This window comes from Elephantulus edwardii, unplaced genomic scaffold (genome assembly GCF_000299155.1).
Source record: "Elephantulus edwardii isolate Elephantulus edwardi_28Jun2011 unplaced genomic scaffold, EleEdw1.0 scaffold00033, whole genome shotgun sequence".
NCBI lineage: Eukaryota > Metazoa > Chordata > Mammalia > Macroscelidea > Macroscelididae > Elephantulus > Elephantulus edwardii.
In genome coordinates, this window is record NW_006399783.1 from 20,056,043 (window position 1) to 20,074,754 (window position 18,712).

The 18,712-nt window shown below is 36.7% G+C and overlaps 1 protein-coding gene across 1 annotated transcript in view; it reads right to left on the reverse strand.

Annotated features, from left to right (window-relative positions):
• Nucleotides 1-18,712, reverse strand: part of UIMC1 (ubiquitin interaction motif containing 1) — a 156,146-nt gene that overhangs the window by 85,581 nt on the left and 51,853 nt on the right. Inside the window, exons 6-8 of the mRNA XM_006884436.1 lie at nt 15,188-15,252; nt 11,024-11,100; nt 3,517-3,620 (exon numbers count right to left, since the gene is read on the reverse strand). Coding sequence (XP_006884498.1) covers nt 3,517-3,620; nt 11,024-11,100; nt 15,188-15,252 — 246 coding nt within the window. The remainder of the gene's footprint in view (nt 1-3,516; nt 3,621-11,023; nt 11,101-15,187; nt 15,253-18,712) is intronic.

Consider the following 18,712-nt stretch of genomic DNA (forward strand, 5'->3'; position numbering starts at 1 on the left):
GCAGTATACATCATTCCTCCCCTCCTCCGCTGCCTTCCCTCAATCCCAATGTCAGTTCCGTTTTACAACAGTTGCCCTAGGCAATATTTGTCCTTTTGTGACTGAGATATTTTACTCAGCATAATGTCCTCCAGGGTCATCCATTTTGCATGAGTTCCTTGTTTTTCAATGCTGCATAGTATTCCATTGTGTGACTGACTATACCAGAGCTTCTCTATCCATTCGCTTGTTGATGGGCACTTCAGTTGTTTCCAGCTCTTTGCTATTGCGAACAAAGCCACAATAAACATGGGTGTGCATTGTTGTGCTGTTTTGAGTTCAATGATTTTCAATGTGTGAATGTACCATAGTTCTTCTATCCATTAATCTGTTAATGGGCACTTAAGGTTGCTTCCTTCTCTTTGCTATTGTGAATATGAATAACGCAGCAACAAATATGGGGTATTGCATACATGTTTGAGTCCTGACTCTGGTTTCTCTAGCGTATATTCCCAGGAATGGAAATGCTGGGCCAAATGGTATTTCTATTTGAAAAACTTGTAAAGAAAGCACCAGACCACCATCCATAGTGGCTGCACCATTTTACATTCCCACTAGCAGTAAATAAGAGTTCCAATCTCTACACAACCTCACCAGCATTTATTGCTTGCTGCCCTGTTGAACTTTGCTATTGCTGCTGGGGTGAGATCATATCTCATAGTTGTTTTATCTTCTGATGCATTTTGATGGGTCTTTCTTTGTGGTATTATCTAAATATACTTAACTCCATCTTTCAAATAAGGAACTTAAAAATAAAAAGTGATTATATAATGACTTAAACACTCTAGTATCTATCAGAGAAGGGGAGTGAAAGGAATAGCAATGTACAATAAAAGGGTTTATATCTCTTGTTCCTAGGGCCGCTAAGAAGGTTAAGGGCTCTTTTGCATAGTGTCGCTATGAGTCGCAAGCAACTCAATGACACATAACAACAATCAGCCCCTTATGTATTGCATTCCATTTGCCCAGAAATGACAGCTTTTCTACAGATGTTTGGAAGAAACTTTTGTTGTTTTTATTGTTGCTGATTGCCGAGTTGAGTATGACATAGCGACCTCCTATGAACAAAAGACCTGAAGCCTTTCTATAACTATTATCGTTTCTCCAAGTTCATAGAGCCCTTATATTTAATAAGTCGGGTCTGCAGGATTATCATTTAATCCTTTGCTACTATACTTTGGAGGAACATTCTTCTAAGTCATATAGCACTATTTTGTCAATTTGCTGTGCTGAGGTAATTTGGGTTTGCTGTGATGCCGAACCTCTTACCATTGGGTTCTCAAATGCCATAATGGCTGCCCATGGTAGACAGTGTTTGGTGGAGCTCCCAGTTTTAAGACAGGTTGGGAAGCAGGAGTGGCATCTGCTTCCTACACCACATGCTGTTGGAAACTCTATGAACTTGGAAAAATGATAGTAATGAAAGGCTTCAGGTCTTCTGTTCACTGAATTGCTATGAGTCGTGCATGACTCAACAGCAATTAACAACAATATGAAACCAATATCTAAATAAAAAAGCTATTACCCAAACAAAGCAAGGGAATATACAATGAATTAAAATAAAAGAAGATGTGCATTAAGACTGTATCCGTACCTCAAGTATACTCAGTCTCTATGCTGAACAAATCATTCAAGAAACTAGACTGTATGAAGAAACATGTGGCATCAGAATAGGAGGAGTTTGGGGAAGCAACGGAATGTTCCCAGATGGGCGTTTTTGGGTAGGGAGAGCCAATGAGAATCCTTGGTTATGGAGGAATGTGGAATGATGGAGCTCATGGAGTTTGAACCATGCTTTGGTTCTTAAATTCAGTTGGGCCCTCGGGCCTAGTTTTAATTGTTTTTGGTCAAACATTCTTCTAAGTGGTATAGCCCTGGTCTGCCCATTTGCTGTACAGAGGTAACTCATGGTTGCTGTGATGCTGAACACTGTGACACCAGCGAGTCAAATGCAATAATCGTTACCCATGGTGGACAGTGTTTGGTGGAGCTCCCCAATTAAAACAAGCTTGGAAGCAGGAGTGGCATCCACTTCCGAAATAGCTTCCCTCCGGAAACCCTATGAACTTGGAGAAAGAATGAAAGTTATACAATTGTTTAGGTCTTTGTTTCACAGGGTCACTATGAGTCATTTACAACTCCAAGGCACTTAACAACAACAGGGTCATTAAGAGTTGTATTCAATTTGAAGGCATCTAACAACAACATTAGCTACAATGAAGAAAGAAAAAAGTCAATCAATATGAGAATGGCTACAAAATTCCACCAACTGATATGTAGTAATGTGGACATATACACCATCAACTCTAAAACAGGGCCCATGCTCTTTTGCAGTCATGGATAGATAAGTCTTGATTAAGTTTATAGGGGGTTTTCTACCTGTCAAGACGAGTATGTTAATATTCTGTTCTCCTATCCCCATTTGGAAGATTCTGATCACACTCAGAAAAAGATTCAAAAGCTATCTTGACGTTATCTAGTGAGATCTGTCCTCAGTTACTCTGTTGCAGGAGTATTACATCTTCCTACCACCACTAGCATCAGTCAATCTTGGTCTGCCATGAAACAGATTAGGTTCCAAGAAACTAAGCTGTGTGCATGACTCATAAAAGTAAAATTTCCACCTAGTTCCCTATAGAGAAGAGACTAGGGAGGGGATCTAATCTCTATGGTACAAACGGTTTTCAAAAAGCTTGAATATATTTTAAAAAAAAAACGAACAGAGAGAATTAAGCCTTTATAATGTGCTCAGGATAAAACAGTACATAAAGACTGGTTAATCATAAGCGGCCTTTCACAAAAACAGATTCCCCTTTCCCTCTCCCCAGGATAACAGATTTTTGAGATGTAACAAAATAATTCTGAGTCATTTGTTTTGTCAGAGCCAACATAAAAAATACACACTGTAAATCTTAACCAGAAGTATGAACTTCTATCAGCTTTTTGGTGGATGCCAGATATGTGACAACAGGTATAACGATAATACAAAGAGAAAATTTGCATATTATCATCCAGTTGTCTTTATTGATTTTTCAATCATGTCAAGAAATTAGGGATAAATGTTATATCATAACACAAAAATAGTAGCTTTTCCCAAGATTGTGCCTATTACTTAGTGGTACATAAAGAAAATACTCCAGTCTTCAGAGATAAATGTGTAGTCACAGTCTAATTCTACAATTATTAACAATGTAAATTTAAGAAAATTACTTAAACAGAAGTCCCAATTTTCCATTGTAATGAAAATAATAGAATAAAAGCACTTAAGAAATAGTAACTGCCATTACTGTTAGAAACAGCACTGAACTTATCTTTACTAACTTTTCCTGAGATAAGTGCTCCAAATGCTATAATCCTCTGCCTCTTTAATCCTTTCAGTCAAGGTCAATATTATACCAGAAAGAAATACCAGTAGAAAGGAAACACTGTTGAAGGGAGGGGAGGAAGAAGGGGGGGAATCACAGAAGGGATATTTACCTCCTGATCTGCCATTATTTCTCTGATTTCATCCAAGGCTTCTCTGCCAGGTGGGGAAACTTCTCTTTCAAGTTCAGGAGTTTCAGAGGAACTTAGCTGTGTCTCTGTAATTAACCGAAAAAAGTTCTGTATGGTATTTTATCTTAAAAAAATAAATCTCATTTATTTTTTCATCCAGTGGTTTCACAGTTAAAAACCCTAATGGCTCTAAAATGTAATGCATGATAATACTATTGTAGTAGCAATATAGATCTAGTTTTTCTTCTAAAACTTCTTCCCCAGTAAAAGATTTAATGAGGCAAAATCTACCTATAATAGGAATCACTATATTGTATTATACAGTTCATGAGTTTTGAGAAATGTATGATAGTATACTTAAAAAACCCTAAACACTCAGCAAGAAAGCTATTGGACACAGTGGACCAATTCAGCAAAGTAGCAGGATACAAGATCAACATACAAAAATCAGTTGGATTTCTCTACAGTGACAAAGAGAATACAGAGTGGGAGCTAAGAAAAACAAGACCCTTCACAATAGCCAATCACAAGATTAAATACTTGGGAGTAAATCTAACCAGAAGCACAAAGAAAATTACAAAACATTACTGCAAGAAACAAAAAGAGACCTGGAGAAGTGGAAGAATATCCCTTGCTCATGGATACGAAGACTCAATTGTGAAAATGGAAATACTACCAAAGGTAATTTACACGTTCAATGCAATCCCAATACAAATACCAATCCTATTCTTCAATGAAATGGAAAAAGGCAATCTCCAGTTTCATCTGGAATGGAAAGAAGCCCCAAATAAGCAAAGCACTCCTTAAAAATAGAAAAAAGGTAGGAAGCATCTCACTCCCTGATTTTTAATCCTACTACACTGCCATGGTGGTTAAGACAGCATGATACTGGTACAATGACAGACACATAGATCAATGGAATAGAATTGAGAACTCGGAAATCAGCCCATCTAAGTACGGTCAACTGATTTTTGACAAGGAGATGAAATCAGTTAAGTGGGGAAATGACAGCCTTTTTAACAAATAGTGTTGGCAAAACTGGAAAACTATCTTCAGAAGACTCAAGCAAGATCCACACCTCACTCCATACACAAAAAACCAACTCTAGGTGGATCATGGACCTAGGACTAAAACCAAGGACTATAAACTTCATTAAAGAAAAGCTTGGAAGAACTCTAAAAGTCCTAATTCACAACATAAACAGTCTTCCAAGCATCCTGAAAAATCTACAACCAGGAGAAGAGAAAATAGATGAATGGGACCTTCTAAGAATCAAATCCCTATGCACATCCAAAAACTTCTCCAACAGGGTAAAAAGGAAAGCCACAGACTGGGGAAAAAAGTATTTGGTAATGACATAATAGATATGGGACTTATATCTAGAATTTAGAAAATACTTGAGCAGCACAACAAGATAAAGGTAAACAATCCAATGGGCACAGGATATGAACACTCACCAAAGACTACGTTCAGATGACCAATGAGTACATGAAGAAATGTTCAAAATCCCTAGCTTTAAGAGAGATGCAAATCAAAACAACTATGAGATATCATCTCACCCCAGTCAGAATAGCAAAATTTAACAGAACAGCAAGCAACAAATGCTGGCGAGGTTGTGGAGAAACTGGAACCCTTATTCACTGTTGGTGGGAGTGTAAAATGGTACAACCACTGTGGAAGGTGGTGTGGTGCTTTCTCAAAAAGTTGCAAATAGAGATACCATTTGACCCAACAATTCCACTATTGGGAATATATCCCAAAGAGACCATAACTGCCACCCAAGCAGATATATGCACACCCATGTTTATCACAGCTTTGTTCACATTAACAAGGAGTTGGAAACAATCTAAGTGCCCATCAACAAACGAACAGATAGAGAAGCTGTGGTATATTCACACAATGGAATACTACACTGCATTGAAAAACAAGGCACTCATGCAATATTATTCAAAATGGGTAACCCTGGAAGACATTAAGCTGAGTGAAATATCTCAGTCGCAAATGGGCAAATACTGCATAGTTCCACTGTTGTAAAACAGGACTGACCTCAGGGTTGGGTGGAGACTGAAAAAGATGGGATAAATAATGTATACTGCATTGAAACAGATGAGGGAGAAAACTGTTTAAAAGGGATATGTAATTAGGTATTATTGCCATGACAGGAGTCCAGAACGAAGTCTGCATAGTGGAATGGGCCTGGAAAGGATTGTAAAACAACGAAAGAAGTTTTCTTTTACTTTTCAAAGAGAAGAGTGTACTGGGGCGAGGGTGGGGGTGGCAGGGAGAAAAGTACAACAGGGAATGAATGGAAATCCAAAATCTCTGTAAATTTTCACTAAAATTAATAATCATTTAAAAATTTAAACATAAAAAATAATATAACAAGTATCATAATGTATGTAAAAACCACTTCCAGCATTCCTAGAAAGTTCTCTCATATCCATTCGCAGCCTATTACCTCTCACATGACCTCTTGCTTTAAAAAGTCTTGCAACCCTCGAGTTTTGTTATTTCTAGAATGTTATAAATGGAATCATATATATTCTGTTTTGCTTTCATTTAACACAGTGCCTCTGAAACACATCTATGTTGTTTCCATGTACTAGTGCAGAGGTTCTTCCTTTGTATTGTAGAGTAGTATTCCATTGTATGGACATACCACAATTTCTTTATCCATTCACCAGTTGATTCATTTGGTTTATTTCCATCATCATTTTGGCTTAGAAGGGTTGGTGCTGCAATTATTAAGAGCTTAGTAAATAACTGAAATGTTAACAGTTTGAGCCCATCAGTCAATCTATGAGAGAAAAGTGTAGCAGTCTGCTTCTCTAAAAACCTTTAAGAATCCTAGGAGGTTATTCATTTTTCTCCTATAGAGTTGATATCACAATAAACTCTACAAGAATGGGTTAGTTCCAGCATTTTAATGTATTTCTTTTAACAGAAAGTAAAGCCCCATTAATGTTAGTACTGAGGTGATTAGAGAAATTAAGAGCAAAAATAGAAAATACATTCTAGATAAAATGTGCCCTTCTTTAAAATATTCTTTAGGCAGAATCTATTCATTCAACATCAATTCAACAATTACAAAATAACAAGTTCATATACTATACTAGCTACTGACAACATGAAAACATAAGATACACTGTCTAGGAGTATTCAAACTGTAGCTCATGGGCCAAATTTAGTCAGTTGCCAGTTTTGTAAATAAGGTTTTGTTTTGTTTCTTTCCCCAACCATAAATAAAGTTTTAATGGAACACCACCAGGCTCATTCATTATACATTGTTTGTGGCTACTTTTATACTACTTATAATAGAGTTATTGCCAACAGAGACTTTATAACCTACAAAGCTTAAAATATTTATTATTTGCTCCTTTATGGAAGTTTGCTTGCTCCTAGCCTATAGAATAGAGGAAGTCACTATAACATAATAAAGTGAAAAACCAGAAGCTGCATTTCAAAGAAGGGCAATATATCTGGAATAATATATCTCAAACATAAATCCAGTAAGTTCAGTCAGTTGGCAATGAACTTACTGTACCTCTAACACATACTTTTGAACTTCACAAATAAAATAATGGAAGTTAGGGAAATTAAGTACCTACAGATACTGAGCAATCTTCTAAATAAAAAAAAATCAAATATTTTCCAATATTAACTGTATTCCAATACATTATAATTATTTTTAAAACTAGATACATACATTGATAGTTCATCACCTTGTTAGAAAAACTTATAATGTATATAACTCTAAATTTTCTTTGTCGAGTTTTCTTAAGAGAGACTATCAAAAAGAGTCATTCAGTTTAAACAAGAACTGTTCATTGCTTTGATTACTGCAATTAAAAAAATTTTTTTAAATATTAAAACTGTTTTCTATGGATGGAGCTTTGGGGGCCTAGTGGTAGGGAACTGCACTGCCAACACAAAGATGAGTGATTCAAATTCCCCAGCTACTTCACAGTAGAAAGATGGACAAGCTCTTCTCATGCAATTTACAGCCTCAGAAAACCCATTGGACTGTCAGATTAAGTTAGTTTTTACTCAAAGGCAATGAGTAACGGAATGAGGAAGTGGGTGAGTGAGTGTTGGATGGCCAAAATGCTCAACTATAAAGACAACCTATGAGCACATTACCAAAACTAAATCTACTGTATATCAAGTTAATTCCATCTTATTGTGACCCTGCAGTACAGAGCAAAACTGAGTCAGAGGGGTCTAACACTGTAAATCTTTCTGGAATGAGGGTGCCACATATTTCTCTTACCATCAGCTGATGGGTTCAAACAACCAGCCTTTCAGTTAACAGATGTGTACTTTAACCACTATTGTTAGGTGCTATCAAGTTAACTCTGACTCATAGTAACCTTATGTACAGCAGACTGAAAGTCTGTCTGATCCTATGTTATATTAGCAATCTCCACTGTGCTTCAGTCCACTGTTGTAAATACTGTCAATCCATCCCCTTCAGAGTCTTCCTCTCCTTTGCTGACCCTCCTCAACATTCTAAGCATGATGTGCTTTTCCAAGGACTGGCCACACCTGATACCATGCCAAAAGTATTTGAGACAACATCTCAACATCTTTGCCTTTAAAGAGCACCTTGTCTTCATTTCTTTCAAGCTAGAAAAATAACCAATGCTAGCAGCATACACAGTGTTGGCATAAGGCCATATGTAATCCTGCTTCCTAAGTAAAGTGAACAACAATTTAAAAATGGTACAACTTTGAGTATCAGAACCCTAGAAATGTATGAAATATGAGACAAAAGAAACATGGTAACATACATAACAGGCAATATTATATTCAATTTCTGTTTTAACCACTTAAAACAAAATCTCTATAGACAATTTAGATACACAGTTCCTAAAATGTATACCTAAAAAACGCTAAAGTGTTGGCTCCAAGAAGTTACACTTTCTTAGCACAGGAACACTAATGTTAAAGAAACCTTTTGCAAATTCTTTTAGATGTAGTTTATGTCAGCAAACAGTGGGACTTAATTACCAGGCTAACGACAGTAAGTCATGATCATAAAAGTTATAGAACCACAGTCATGAAGGGCTTGCTTTTTTCCTTTCATTAACTAGGGCTTTCAGGATCACTGTATTTGCAAGTTCTTCCTGTAAGATCACATAATGACATCACATGCAATCGTCCAAAAGAGATAAACTAAGTTACTTCCCAGCAGGACGTGTGAGTGAACAGTCCCAGACAGAGAAGGGGAAGGCTTTCTTTTCAAATACAGCACAGCAGTTTTGAGAGCTCCTGACAAGTAGAATCTCTTAGTGATATCATTAGGCAGTAATCCAAATACATTTGAAATGAATTAGGAAACCACTTACAATAAAAATCAACATAGTTAAAATAGAAATAGAAATCTTGAACATGCTATAAAATGTTAAAAGACAGAACTTCCCTACATTACATGAAAATTAAATGTGTCTCTTGAAGAAAAACTTTTAAAAAGAAACCAAAATAAGAGAAATGTAATTCTCTATGACTCTCACAGGCTATATCAGACCTGAGGGAAAGTATATCATAATAATGACTTGTAGATGCCTAGGAAGTAAGGAGTAGAACCAACACAAAGGCCTGTGGTTCAAATCTACCAGTTGCTCCATGAGATAAAGAAGTTGGGCAATCTCCTCAAGTGTTATTTACAGCCTCTGGAAGGTTAGCTATGAGTTACAGATAGCACAGAATGACTACAGTAAAATTTGCTATCTAAAGAATTTAAACATTAATAGAAATTCTCTCAACTGCACAATCACTGAAAAATATAAAGGGACCCATTTGAGGAAAGTAAATTAAAAAATATAAATGAAAACAAATTCCTTAGAGATTAGTGGCTTATATCATAAAACAATCCTTCATATTATGCACTTCAACTTGAGAATTATCTTAATTTGCATCTTAGTTTCTTCAGAACTATTTTATATATCTACCACCAGCTGTTCCACAGGAGCAGGATGCACAATCTCTTCCTGTGTGATTAACTACCTCCAAAAACTCACTGGAAGGCCAGCTATGTGTTAGTTCCAACCTGATGGCACACAACAACCATTGACTAGGAAAAAAACCTTCCAAGTAAACTATTTTATATATCTAAATGTATCCAAGGGCAACTTCTGTATGATCATTTCTTGTGCACAAAGCAAAGTATACATGTCTTTTCATCTCTACAATCTCCAATCACAATAAAATGGACTGAGAAATTGTGGTACTTTCACATGATTGAATACTATGCAGCACACTGGGGCAACAGTTTCAAAAATGATTAAGTGAAGTAACACAGTCTCATAAGGACAAATATTGTATAAGACCATTATTGTAGAAATAGAAAGATAACTAATAAAATGTGTATGTGGATCCAAGAGGAGGAAAGAGGAGGGTAGGAGCAAAGCATTGACGGGCAGAAGGGAAATCAGAGGGTCGCACAATCTGATAAGTGGAGGGAAGACGGGATAAAGAAAATGGGAAAGATCCAGTGGGAATCTGGAAAGACAGGGTTCTGGCAAGCATCATATATGGTGATTAATTTTATAAAACATAATAAATGGGAATGATTGTATGAAATACAATGTGAATGAAGAATAGTGTGAAACACAATGTATACAAACTTTTTAAGCAAACCAATATAAAATAAAAATGAAAAAAATAAAAAAAAATCAAACTAAGGTTTGCAAAAAAATCTGCCTAAAAAACAAGTAGATTTGAGGATGTTGTTGTTATGTACCATCTAATTACCTGTGACTTAGAGTGACCCTGTGTACGACAGATCCAAACTCTGCTCTATCCTAGACTAAGAAACTAAAACATCAAGTTATCTCAGATTGGAAAATGATGTTAATAAGTGATATTCTAGAAACTTCCCTATCATTTCTGATAACCAAACAGAAGTATTATGTTTATTCCAAAACAAAAATCAAATTGAGAGCTCATTTAAAAAAAATGTGTATGTGTGTGTGCACATAGGTATGTATTAATAAGTGTGTAGTATTTATGAATAAACAATGCAGACACATATAAACCTCAAAGTTGTCTGGAAAATTAATAGTTATCAACTCAACTCAATGCCATGGAGTTGGAACTGACTCAGAGCAGACCCAGTAGGTTTTCTCAAGCTGCAAATCACATTGGAAGAGACTGCCCATCTTCTGCAGAGCAGTGGGTAAATTCAAACCACCAGAATGGCCTCATCTTTGAGTTACAAATATAACTCCCTATAGACTAGGGCACTAGTTGTTATGTGCCATTGAGTTGGAACCAATTCATAGGTGATCCTTCACAGAAAGTTTTCGGAGGTTATAAATCACATGGAAGGAGACTGTTCATCTTTCTCCTGAGAAGTAGTTGGTGGATCCAAACCATCTTTCTCTGGGTTGGCAGCACAACTTCTTATCCACTAGGCCATCAGAGCTCCTATAATAGGTATAGAGAAATATATAGCTGGCTATTAGTAAAATCACAGTGAAGTGCTTACCAGGGCAAACAGTGATTTCTTCTGCAGAACTCTCTGGCATAACGACTGAGCTTCTCTTACTAGTCAAAGTAGCAATGCTGAAGGGGGGAAAAAAAATTCCAAGTGAATTCCTAGTAAAAGAAATCAGAACACAGGGCTGAAAAGTAATGGTGAGTCATTCACAAAGCTACAGGTAATCTGATACCTGCTGTCAAAAACCACAAAAGCACAACAGGGAAGCAAGGAATCAGTAGTGAAAACTCTAGGCCAGAAATTAGGGAAAATAAACATGCTTACAATTTCAGTCCCATTGAAATCTCTGAATGAAAAGATCCCTTTTTTTGAGTCTTCACAAAGGAAGGTTGAAGGGTAAGGATTATCTGTGAATATCACAGAAGACAAAACCTTCAATCCATTATAAGGATCTCAAAAATGTATTATGGCCTCAAGCTCAGCCTTCTGAAGACTTAAAATTTGTAAACTCATAAGAGAGAACATGGAGATTTCTTCTGACAACACATCAGCTTTCCCCCCACCCATTTTACAGTTAAATTTTCTCTTTATCTAAAGATGTAGCTTTCTAAGCAACAAAATTTCAAGCTCCCCTATTGTAAAAATTTGCCCACACAAGCTAAATCTCTAAATTTCATAATGAATGGCTTCTCTCATCTGATCTCTGGTTTCCCTGCTTTGCTCAGAGAGCAATCCCTGTTTGACACAGAAGTACACGGCTATGAGACCTAAGCATTTCCATTAGCCCCCTTATGCTTCATAGAGCTTTACAATTAATTTGATCAAGTGTGCAAGAGAACATTTAAAAACAAAAATCCTCACATTGACCTACAGCCACAGAGAAAAGCAAGTAGCTGTTAATGATTTATGAAAAATAACTAAGTCCTGATAGGAAACCACAAGTGATTTTCTCTCTAAAGAAAACACCTCAATGGATTATAAACCCAAACGAGAGGTTTTTATTCTGTATGTAACATTAGAGATCTATTCAAAAAGTTCATCACAAAACAATTAGCTGACAATTATAAAATGAGCTAGTCAATTTGAAATTGAACTGCATTACCTGTGATTCCAATTACCTCTTGGTGTCAGAGGACATAATCATTTACTATAAAATGGACATCTGCTCTGTAGAGTTCATCAAAATAAAGCAGAGAGGTCTGCAAGAAGCAGAACTATTCTAGTTGAAGTCACTTCCAAAATTCTGTTGACAGTAGGAAAATCAAACCAAAGTCATATTCTTTAGCTTAGGAAGAAATACCAAATCCTATTAACTAAACCTAAAACCATTATCTAAATTATACCAGATAGTAACTGTGCCTCACTTTTATATGGAAGATGACAGTCACTCAATATAAAATTACATTTTTAAGAAATTCCTAAAGGTCAACAAGGTCAACTATAAGATAAGATGGGAAAACACCGGAATTCAGTAAATAGTACAATTTGTAACCAACTAACTACTATCCATTATTAAAGTGAGAAAACTTGAGAAGGTAACCTCATCAAACAGCAAGAGTAACTGAAAATGAGAGGGGGAAAACAGGTAACTGAGGAAGTAATGCAACTAGTGGTGAGAAAGTTACGATATCATTAGATTAAAAGTTGAACAAGAGGCACTCACAAGACGTGTTTGAGACCTTACCATTGCTCTGCTGCAAGATGTGTGGCATGGCCAGCCTGAGAGCGTCTTCCAGCCACCTCTTCCCTGGTATCTGGTAAAAGCTGCAGCTCAGCCCAGGTGCACTGATACGCTGGCCGGCAACAGAACCATAGCCTGCCAGGTTGAGGAGCTGCAGTTTCAATGTGGCCCAAACCACAATCCTGCCTAGAGCACTAGATCACTGCCCCTGCCACATCGGGACCACCCAGCTGCAAACCCTGCTGTCCAGCACCAGGAACACCAATATCACAGGTACAACGGGTGAAACACTGCTGTCTAGCTACACCATGTGGGATCCCTTAAGCTCAAAGGGAAGAGGCGGGCCAGGCTGGGCCAGGCTAAGATGTGGTTTCTGGAAGGGAACAGACTTCCCTATTCTGCCATTCAAGTGCACCTGATTCGGCCCATAGTCTTTTTTATCAACTGCTATGCATCTGAGAGTTGCACAATGAATAAGGATGACAGAAGAATTGATGCTATTGAGCTGTGGTACTGGAAAAGAGTACTGAAACATCCCATGGATTGTCAAAAGAACAAACAGATATGATTTGGGAAAAGTGTAGCCAGAATGTTCCTTGGTGGCAAAAATGACAAAGAACTGTCTCACATATTTTTAATATACTGCTGCTGTTGTATGCCATCAGTTCAGGCTTTCAGAGGAAGTTAATTGCACAGGAGGAGACTGCCCATCCTTCTCCTACAGAGCAGTTGGTGGATTCAAACTGAGTGCCTTTGGGACTGCAGCACGGCTTCTTACCACTAGGTCATCTTGCTAGGAGAGGCTTTTCCTTGGAGAGGGACATTTTACTTGGAAAGGTGAGGAGTCTGCGAAAGAGGAAGATTCTCAATGAAATGAACTGATGCAGAAACTGCAGCAATGGGTTCAAGCATGTCAGAGATGATGAAGATGGCAGAGGATAGGACAGGGTTCAGATCTGTTGTTTATAGGGTTGCTATGTATCATAATCAATTCAATAGCACCTAACAATAACAATACTAAAGCAATAGTATGAGAATTAAAAGAGCTAAAGAATGCAAAGTATGTATCTTATTCTTGTTAGGTTCCATTGAGTCAAGTGCAATTTCAAACTGAACAAGTTCAAACTGATACTGAACAAGATTAAAACAAATCCACAAGAACCAAAATATAACCTTGAGTCTATCCCAACTAAATTCAAAACTCATCTTCAGGACAGGCATTGCATTGATCACTAATAATCAGAAGAGATCATGGGATGAAATCAAGGATATCATATGTGAAGAGAGCAAAAGGTTATTACAAAGAAAAAAAACTAAAATGGATGTCAAAAGAAACAATGAAAATTGCATTAGAGCATCATGAAGCCAAGACAAAGAGAAGAGATGCCAAAGAGGTAAAAAGAAGATTTCAACGGGCAGCTAGAGAAGACAAAACCAAATATTATAACAATATGCAAAGAGCTAAAGTCAGAGAATAAAGAGGGAAGAACTTGCTCAGCATTTCTCAAACTGAAAGAATTAAAAAACAATTTCCAGCCTTGAGTTGCAACATTGAGAGATGCTATGGACAAAATCTTGATTGATCCAGGAAGTAGCAAAAGATAGAAGGAATGTACAGAATCACTGTGCCAAAAAGAACTGACACTGAAGTATTTCAAAAGTACCATATGAACAAGAGCCAATGGTGATGAAGGAAAAAGTTTAAACTATGTTGAAGACAGTGACGATAGAAGAGATACCACAGGGAGCTCTGGTGGCCTAGTGGCAAAGAAGCTGCACTGCAATCCAGGGGGTGTGTAGTTCGAATCCACCAGATCCTCTGCTGGAGAAGGAGCAGCAATCTCCTCCTGTGACAGTCAAATTCAACTCAATGGTACCCAAAAAAAGAAGGGGAAAAGAAGGGGAAAAAAAGAAAGAGCCACCAATTGACATGTTTTGCTAACAAACACATTTTTCAAAGCACCTTTTCAGAATAATTTATTCCATTAGAAAAGATTTATGTCATATGCAAGGTACAGATTTTTACTTTAAAAAACAATAAAGGAAGGAAGGCATCTACAAAAAAGCAAGTTGTACAACTGAGCATGCAAGTGACATGGATTTGATGTGGCCTAAATAATGTCAAGGCTTTGAGATGATTTAAGTCTTAAGAGTACACTTAAAAGAGTATATTGTTTAGATAGTCAAAGAAAATAAGCACACGCAGAAAGAACATGAAGAAAAATAACATTAGGTCAAAAAGACAGTCCTCAAATTGGCAAGGTAGTATAATTAGTTAAGTAAGAGAGGATCTGAATGTAACCACTTTACAGAAAGAGTGTAAGTGGAAAATCCTCTCAGATTTGTTTTAGACCTAATATTTTAAGCTTCTATGAGATGCACATTTAAGAACTGGTAGATAATGATTCCTCATTTTCTGAGTGTACAAAGGAGCTAAAAGCTCCTGGCAAACTGTCTTACTCAGGTAGTTAATCTCCCATATTCTATACCATTAGAGAAGAATTCCTATCCATAACAACATATAGTCTCACCTCTGAGAGGCAGGTACAGAGTTTTCTTCTTCAGAAGTTTCTTTGACAAACAGACCTTGGGAAGACTGAAAAATAAAAAAGTAACATCCTAAATATATAGGCACATATGAGTAGGTTTCTCTTCTTTAAAATGTTTTTTAAAAGCATTTTTAATATTCTACTCAGCAATTAGCTGTAAGAATAAAACATTTTACATAAGTTCCAATAAATAGAGCATATAGGACTTGTGGAGTCAGATGTCTAGGCTTTCAATTTCAGCTTATCTACTAAGTTTGTAATTTGGGGTAACCTGACTCTGAATCTGTTCCTTCATCTTAAAATGGTACTTATTACTATTGCTTCACAGAATGGTACTATAAGAATTAAGCAAGATAATATATGCAATACAATTTATAAATTTAAGAAAAATCTGTATCAATACTACTTGATAAGATAAAATTTCAGAAAACAATTACAAGATTTCTGATATAGAGACAGAAAAAGTTCCAAATTTCAGTGGAAACACTTAGCTAACACTACATAAAAAAAGCATAAGGTCATCTCAAAAAAGGAGGTATTATAAATATTCCTTTTGCTACAGTATGTCAGTATAGTTATGGTATCAGGTCTGCAAGGCAATTATGAAGAAAAACAAGTAAGGACAGAAGAAGAAAAAGGTTATTTGATTAATGATAGATTTGGTATAAATGTCAATTTATTCCATATAGGCATACTGAGAAAGTGCTAGGACTACTGAGTCTCTTCCAGTTGTGGTAAAGCTGTTGACTGAAGTTTACAATCTCTTCCAAAATGTTATAAATAACCGAAACAAGTTAAACATCTGCTACTATGGTAAATGATGAAATATACTAAAAACAGGAATTGCTTAGTTGAACCTTCAGTAAAAGGAAAGATAGTATTTTATAATAATTGGAAATCTAGTCTTATGAAAAATGAGACCTGAACTGTCAAAAGTACTAAAATATAACACCAATAAATACTTCATTTGACCACAATTTGCTTGAATTGGCAATGACATTGTTTTAGGCCTGACAGTTCAAAAAACTTAAAATGATACTGACACCTAGTGTCCATTCAATAGCATATGACCTTTTTGGAATGGCTAGCTGACTAATCTTGGATGTCAGAAGCAATCTAGGCACCAACAGATTATATATAAAACACTTCTCTCTACAATGGAGGAGCCCTAATAATATAGAATACAAAATGAACTGACCTGTTAACCGAAAGGTCAGCAATTCAAATTCACCAGTTGCTGCTTAGGGGCAGAATCCTCCCATAAAGGAAATCCAATGGTGGGTTAGGTCACTATGAGTCAGAGCTTATTGGATAGTGGTAGGTGTTATTGGTTTGATTTTCAGTGGTTATCTACCTTATTGTAGAAAACTGACACCTTTGAGCTATGGTGTTGGAAGAGTACTGAATATCCCATGGACTGCCAAAAGAACAAAAAGATCTGTCTTGGAGGAAGTGCAAGGATGGTGGGTTTTTATCTTGGGGTAAGTATATCCTCTGTTCCTACTGTAGTTCTTTAAAAAAATAAAAGCCATGCAATTATTATGTCCTAGTGCCATGCTAATCACTTTATATGAATTAACTCCTTTCATATTCTTAAAAGCCTTCACTTACCCACTGTCATCAAGCTGATTCTAACTCTATTGGGTTTTCAAGGCAATAAATCCTAATTAGAGGAGACTACTCAAACTGGCATTTGGCATACATATCAGCTTCAAGTTTGGTTAGTAAAATCTGCACAAGTGCATAAAATGCAGTCATTTCTGAATAACAAATTCAGAAATTGGGATTTTTGAGAAAGTAAAGACTTTTTTCCCCAAAAGCAGTATTCACATCAATGTACTACCTCCCCTCCATCTTCCAGTCATGAAGCCCTGTTCACTTCTTTTAAAAACTCCACTTTTTCTCTGTAGTACTAAAAATCCTCCTTATCTCATTTTAAAGTTCTATTCTCACCACATAGACTAAGTCACCTGCCACAAGGTTAATGTTTTTCAAAGTTCCTGTTTCTGGATTCTCATGCTATTTTTACCAACCAAGAAGTTTCAAAGGTAGTCATGTCCAAGAGAAAATGTTTAACAAACTAAGCATATAAATTTCTACCACGTACCTCACACAATGTGAATGGAGAGAAAAAAAAATTAAAAAACAAATAAAAAATTCTACCATCCTCAGTTCCTGAAAGCAAAAGATCAAGATTTAAAACTATAGCTGTAAGGTTTCTGTTCTTTAGCCATACAGTTTAACAAATTCAGTTTGTTTTGGTTTTAAAAGATATTCTACACTGAAAAGGCTGCAGTAAACCAGATAATCTGATTCATACATTGCTAGTCAAAATGATACAAATTTGAAAAACTTTTCTGAAAGACAATTTGACCAATAGTAGTGATTAAAAAAATGTTTTTAATTCTTGAACACTGTCTATGTCTATCTCTAACATACTCCTTCCATTTTCTTTTAATGCTTTTTGGATCATTTAACATTCTTCCCAAAGCATCCTTAAGTATTGCCACTCATGGCTTGAATTTGTTTTTCAAATACTTCAGCTTAAGAAATGCTGAGTGAGTTCGGCCCTTTTGATTTTCTGATTCCAGCTCTTTACACATTTCATTATAATACCTTGCTTTGTCATCCCAAGCTGCCCTTTGAAATTTTCTGTTCAGCTCTTTAATTTCCTGATTTCCTCCTTGAGCATTGGCTTCTCGGCGCTCGAATACAATATTCAGAGTCTCATCTGCCTCCATCTTGGTCTTTTCTTCCTCTTCTGCCTTTGTAATGATCTCTTGCATTCTTCATGGCTGATATTCTTGATATCCTCCCACAGCTCATTTGATCTTCGTTCACTGGTGTTCAAGGCTTCAAACCTGTTCCTGAGACGGTTTTAAAATTCAAGTGGGAAAGACTTAAGGTCAAATTGTGGTTTCTGTGGATTTGATCAAACAGGTTTTTCCTGGAGAGGGTGAAACCGGGCTTCTCCTTGGAGCCAGGGATTCTGAAGTTTCATCTGCATACTTTGGGCATGTTGCAAGGAGGGACCAGTCCTTGGAGAGGAATATCATGTTTGGGAAGGTGGAGGAACAGTGAAAGAGAGGAAGACCCTCAATGAGATGGATCGATTCAGTGAGTAGGGTAATGGGAGTAGGTGTGTTGGAGATAGTGAGTTTGGCACAGGATAGAGCAGAGTTTAGGGCTCTTGTGCATAGGGTTGCTAAGAGTCACACGTGACCCGACGGCACATAACAACAACAACAACATCTCTAAAATTAATTTCAAATAAAGAAAAATTTTATACAAGTCAATTCCCAACCATAACTAGCTGTAGGGAGCTCTGGTGGCTTAGAGGTAAGAAGCTGTATTACAATCCTAAAAGCATGCAAACTGAATCCACCAAAAGCATGAAGATCGAATCCACCAGCTGCTCCACAGGAGAAAGGTGGGCAATCTCCTCTCCTGTGATTTACTGCCTCTAAATATCAACTGTGGGGGTCAGCTATGAGTCAGTTCCAACTC